We start from the raw sequence: 6669 nt of genomic DNA on the forward strand, positions 1-6669 counted from the left end.
TAATCCTGTGAGGTGAGTTGGGCTGAGAGAGAGAGAGAGAGAGTGGCTGGCCCAGCCGGCTTTGATGTCTAAGAAGGGACTAGACTTCAAAAACAACATAAGAGTTATGCCATGTTTTCGTAATTGTAGTGCTGCATATAATAAAGTAATTTGGACACCTTACAATAAATAATTAACAGAATATGTTTTTAATGATGTCCCTCAACTTGTGGAGGCCTTTTGGTCTAATACTGGCTTTCATGGGGGGGGGGGAAGAGTAAATGCTAATTAATTTCTCTTTCTCTGCCAATCCACATGAAATCTTCCAAAGACGCCTTGAGGTGTCTGGAGAACATTGAAAGTTGCTGGAGAGATTTGCACAGAAAAAAGAACTTTGTCCACAGATATCCCAATCCGTTGGTGGAAGAACTGTCTATCAGCAAGTAGACACAATTAAATAAAAGGACACTTTCCTAAGTCAAATAGACTTCTGATGACTATATAGACACATCAGCTTAGTTCTCTTGATAACAATAAAAAGTGGGTTTACTATTACTTTCTTTATAGTAGCAGTTATAAAGATCTTACTCCCTAGTTTACTTTGCTACTTTGGGATTTCCTTGAATTGAAGAATATAAGGAATTTAAGTACAACTATGTCAGATTTTGCTTAGTTTTGTTTGTTTAAGAAAATCTAAGCTTGACCTAGGTGGAATTTTTTAATTAATTTTTGGTGGAAAAAAATCATTTGTAATGGATACAATAATAGAATCCCTTTGCTGTTTTTCACCGTTTCATTTCCTCTTGTATTCCTCTTGTACAGGTGATATCCTTTTTGTTAATTGGCCTGATGTCTATGATGATCCCATTATGCAATACCTTTGAAGCTCTTATTGTTGTCTGCCTTATCATGGGCCTTTTTGATGGATGCTTCATTTGTATCATGGCACCTATTGCTTTTGAGTTAGTTGGCGCACATCATGTTTCCGAAGCAATTGGATTCCTTTTGGGGTTGATGTCTATACCAATGACAGTTGGCCCACCTATTGCAGGTAAGCAGAAAAGTTTCATTAAACATATAAAAAGCATATCAAGTAGTAATGCTGTTATGTTTTTAACTGTTTTAATGGTGTATTTTTAATATTTTGTAAGATGCCCAGTCCTTTAGGCTAGGTTGCCACAATACATTTAATATCATCTTCCAAAAACATTTGCCTATCTCAAATTCTTGGAAAGGACTTGACACGTTGATAAAAATGCCAAATTAGTCTAAATATCTTCGGACTGTGTAAACAACAACAACAACAACAACAAATGAAGTTAGTACCAATAGTAATAGATTCCCTGGGAGCAATCCAAAAACAACTGGAATAACACTTGAACACCATCTGCATTGACAAAATCACCCTCAATCAAGAACCAGGATCTAGTAAAGGCTTCTTGCTGGAAGGAAGAGACCTTTTCTGAATCTCTCTTTATTTATTCTTATTCTTTCAATTGGAATAGCATAAAAAGGTTTACTACAAGGGGGATTGTAGAAAATCATTGCTCTTCCTCCTTCTTACAATATCAATTCCCTGAACACAATTTATATATCACCCAATAGCAGTTTTCCTTTTTCTGAGACTGCTTTTGAAGAAAGGAAATGCTTTATTAATCTACAAGATTGGTTTTTTTTATTATTTTAAGCCTTACGTTTGGTGATTATTGTACGTATAATGAACTCAGGAGTACTTCCACATTTTAAAAACCTCCTGAAAAATATAGCTATTTAGCTTGAGTGTTAATTTAGTGTTATTTTTTCCCCTTTTTCCAGGAAAGTTACGGGATCACCTAGGCACTTATGATGTGGCATTCTACCTAGCAGGAGTTCCACCTATCATTGGAGGAGCTATATTATGTGCCATCCCATGGGTGCATGAAAAGAGGAAACGCAAAGAACAAGCTACACCAGTGAATGGAGAAACCACAGTAAAAATGCTGGAAATCAAACCCCTACCTGTATCGGACTCATATGAGAAACCTAGCAAAGAATCAGATTCTGTTATTTAATATTGCTATTTTTTTCTACCAGATTGAATTTATTTTTATAAAATTAGGTAGCTTTCTGTTTGTAAACTGAGTGCACCATGGTCATACTTTTTGGCAAAGGTATGGCGAGCAGTGTGGAAAAAGTATGAAGAAATCTTTTCAGCTGTTTTTGGTTGCATTTACAAAATACGTTTCCACTTTTATATGACCAATGTTATAACTGAATATATGCTAGTGAATGTGTAAGTAGAAATATATGAATGTATATTTGGGAGTCAAGATCTGTCCTGTCTTATCAGCTGATTTCCTCCCAATCCCTTCATTTTAAAATCTGTCCAGCAGAGTGATTCAGCTGGAACTTTTAGTAGCATCTAGTGGTTTTAAAACTATTATTGCTAATTTTTAAAAGTTTCGGGGATGTAGATTCAGGGTTTTTTAAATTGCGGTAATTTTTTTGCAAAATGACATCTGCTCTTTAGAGTGCTACCAAGTTGAATAATGTCTCGTTGTGTGATTTGCTTCTTGGTGACGTTTTGGCCTTGTTTGATTCAGTCCATGCCATATTGCTTCTGAAGGGAATATAAGGTCCAGCTTAATCCAAACTTACAAATTGTAAGTTACCTAACATAACTTACAATTTGAGCATTTATTTTTACAATATTGATATGTGCAGGATAAAACAGAATATTATAATGCAATACTGACACTTATTAGTTTTTTGTAAATTTTCTGTTGCTTAAAATTTAGCAGTTCCATTCTGTATTGCTTCCTATCTCAATATAGATAGTACTATAGTAAAATTAGGGGTATTTCATACTGAATAATTCAATTAAAGGCCGATTTTCTTTTCATGTGTATATGGGAAAGAATGTGCTGAAACACATGACTGTCATGTCATATAGTGCTTAGGAATTATAGTTCAAGCAATTATTTGTTAATAATATTTTAATATTACAGATAGTCCTCACCTTATGACCATAACTGAGATTGCAACTTTTGTAACTAAGTGAAGCAGTTATTAGATGAGTCACACCCAATTTTATGACCTTTTTGCCATAATTATTAAGCGAGTCACATGGTCATTAAGTAAATCCAGCCTTACCCATTGACTTTGCTGGTTAGAAGCTCCCTATGAAGGTTTTAAATGATGATCACATGAACCAAGACATTGTACCTGTTGTAAATACATGCCAGTTGCCAATCACCCCAATTTTAATCACTATGGGGATTCTACAATGGTCGTAAATGTAAGGACTGGTTGTAATTCATTTATTTCAGTGCCTTTGTAGCTTCAAGTAGACGCTAAACAAATGGTGATAAGTCAAGGACTATATGAACATATGTTAAGTACACTGACGTGAATTTTTCAGTTATATTTGCATGTTTTTATTATTGATTCAGAGTTCAGCAATTTTACATGTGACTTGCTTTCTCTGTTGTTTTATTTTCAAATCAAAAGATACGTTTAAGATAGCATTAATTATTCAAGTTTCAGTACCGCTGTGCATTTCTCTGGTCCTTCCTGTGCAATAGCACAGTTGTTAAAAATAACAATCCTGTGGATGAAGGCCAAATTCTGATTCTATCTTGCTCAGGTCCTGTGCTTTGCATCAACAGCAGAAACAAGCAGGATAGATACTGAGAATGACGTGGCAACACCCACATGGGTTATCTCTCAGTATTTTGAAATTAAAGCTGCATTTGGCTGCATAGACTCTCCAGGTCTTGCGGTATTCTATCATTTTTTCTCAATAGAGGCATTTTGCAGCATCCAGTTCATCTTAGCAGCTCTTTAGGCCTCCAGCTGAAGGATGTAAACTGGCCATCAATTATGTACTATGTACATACTCATACTTTTTTTCACCTGCAGTAAGCAACATTATGCAGTGTGCAAAATAAGAAATAGTGAACCCGTCAAATTAAAGCCTCAAGATAAGAAAACGTGACTAAATCTGATTTAGTTTCATGCTAAAGTATTTCATCACTTCAAATCAATTCACTCTATTTCTCCACCTAGTCTCCAAAGAAACTAATCAAGGAGAGAACCAACCTAGAACTAAATAGCAATAGCAGTTCGACTTATATACCGCTTCATAGGGCTTTCAGCCCTCTCTAAGCGGTTTACAGAGTCAGCATATCGCCCCCAACAATCCGGGTCCTCATTTTACCCACCTCGGAAGGATGGAAGGCTGGGTCAACCCTGAGCCGGTGAGATTTGAACAGCCGAACTGCAGAACTGCAGTCAGCTGAAGTAGCCTGCAGTGCTGCATTTAACCACTGCGCCACCTCGGCGCAGAAATATCCTGGCAGACCAATTAATCAGTGGAATGACTTGCCTCCAGAAGTTGTAAATGCTTCACACTGGAGGTTCTTAAGAAGAGATTGGACAACCATTCGTCTGAAATGGTATAGGCGGTTGAATGGTATAGGCTGAAATTGAGCAGGCGGTTGGATTAGAAGACTTCCAAGGTCCCTTCCAATTCTGTTACTACGTTATTTGACCATTACTACGTTATTTGACCATTTTCACCCACTTCTAAAATATTTCTTTTAGTTCCACTGAAGCTTTTCCTCTGCCTCTTTCATTCTTGAATGCATTCTTTCATCCTTCCTCTATTTGACTGCATTTTTTCAACTATATATTTTCCTTTTCCTGATAAATCTATCAACTACTATTTTTATACTTTCTATTAGCATTACATCACATCGTTCTGCGGCACTCAATGATTGATTACTTATGTGCCATCAGTTGAGTGTTGACTCTTTATCAGCCAGATAGATACATTTTCTCCATGACAGCCTCCCCCTAACCTGATCTTTCAGCATCAGTGTTTTCATTCTGTTCCAGTGTCTAGGTCGCTGGCTGGGGAATTCTGGGAGTTGAAGTCCAGACATCTTCAAGTTGCCAAGGTTGAGAAACACTGGTCTAGGTCCTTTCACCTTATCATTCACCTTATCACCTTTTCATTCATGGGGTCATTCTAGTTTCAGTCATATTTTGTTTTAGGGTTTTCCCCATTAAATTCTCTTTTCTCTCAAATCCATTCTTTACACTATTCAAAAATGGTGGTAGTTTCATAAACATACTCTCTGTACATCCTTACATTCTTTACTAATTCTCTTAACCTTTCATCATAATCATTTTTGCACATGAATGAACTTACATTTAAAGTACATATTTGAAACAGATTTTTCTAAGCAGACATTTACCAGTTACCATTCTTGCTTGTTCTTGGGTCTCTGAATTGCTCATTTAGGGTTTTTTAAAGTTTTTATTTTATTTTAATTGAACAAAAACACAAAAAAAAGAATCATCCTTCATTACATCTTGTAGAAAGCGTGTCGATTGGTTACAAATAACTTTTGTGCATTTCTTCCACAGTCTTTAAATCAAAAATCTTTGTATATCTTACTATCAATGTACCACAATTCTCATTTGACTACAATTATTTGAACATGCTTTTACCTCAAATCATTCATACTTAAAGACACAACCACATAATGGCATTCATTAGCTATTTCAAAAAAATCCTCCAATAACATTACACCTTTATGACCTCTTTTAAGTAAAAGTCAATAAAATTTCTAAATCTTTTCCCCCTTTCCCCCCAACTCACTATTTAGAATTTATATCCGTTACTTTTGCCAATACCATAGCATGTATATATTATTGAACAATGTCCATTGACATTTCCTTGTTGTTAATATAATTGGCTAAAAATCATTTACTGTTTATGTCCCATCTCCTCTCATCAGACCCCCCCCAAAAGAAAAAAACTTACACCTTTGTGACAAGATCTAAATAAAAATTTGTTAATACAATTTATAGGTCTTTTTCCCAAGTCACAATTTGCAATTTATATCAAAATTGCTTTTACTAGTTTGCCAGTACATGTATATATCACTAAGCTGTATCCATTGTCATTTCATTATTGGTATTATAGTTAATTATTTGTTAACAAATAAACATTTAATAACATCCTAAAACAATTTAAGAGTTACTAAATTCCTATTTATTGATCACCAAAATCAACTAATCTTTTATTATCAACTTTCATTGACAACCTGTATCTTTCCAGTAACAAAACAGTCTTATTTCTCTCTTGTCATTTAGTTTTTTGTGTTCTCTCACCTTGTTCAAACCCATCCATTGATGTTACCAAACAAAATATTTTTTCCTACATCATATTCATTCGGAACATCGCACAATTTTACTAAAACTCATCACTGCCATGTACACCATTTTCTAGAGTTTAACCTACAGCTATTGTCAACCTACAGAATCTTAATTTTATAAGTATCACATTTTTTGACAGCAATTCATCCTTTCTGACATAGATTTTTAGCTTTCATTTGTCATATCTCCTCTGCATGTATTCATCAACCCCCGAATATTAGAGTAACTTCATTCACTTCTTGATTTTTGTTTGGTTTAAGAAAATCCTGTCCAAAATGAGACACTGTCAATCTGCTGGCATTGAGTCCTAACAAACCACTACCACATCAGGAGTGGGTTCCTGCCAGTTCTAACCTCTTTTATAGAAGAGGTTCCACAAAGCTACAGTGCTGTTTAGAACCGATTCCAGCTCCCCCCCCCCCCATCCTCACATCATCAAGATGAAGAGCAAGAGGAGGAATTCTGAGAGTTGAAGTCCACAAG

General features: G+C 35.4%; 1 protein-coding gene across 1 annotated transcript in view; it reads left to right on the forward strand.

Moving 5' to 3' along the window:
• The window catches only part of SLC16A10 (solute carrier family 16 member 10), a 54800-nt gene extending 50752 nt beyond the window's left edge, over positions 1 to 4048 (forward strand). The window contains exons 5-6 of the mRNA XM_032215455.1: positions 802 to 1030; positions 1795 to 4048. Coding sequence (XP_032071346.1) covers positions 802 to 1030; positions 1795 to 2030 — 465 coding nt within the window. The 3' untranslated portion in view covers positions 2031 to 4048. The remainder of the gene's footprint in view (positions 1 to 801; positions 1031 to 1794) is intronic.
• The last annotated feature ends 2621 nt before the right edge of the window (positions 4049 to 6669 follow it).

The sequence above is a fragment of the Thamnophis elegans genome, chromosome 4, assembly GCF_009769535.1.
Source record: "Thamnophis elegans isolate rThaEle1 chromosome 4, rThaEle1.pri, whole genome shotgun sequence".
Lineage (NCBI taxonomy): Eukaryota > Metazoa > Chordata > Lepidosauria > Squamata > Colubridae > Thamnophis > Thamnophis elegans.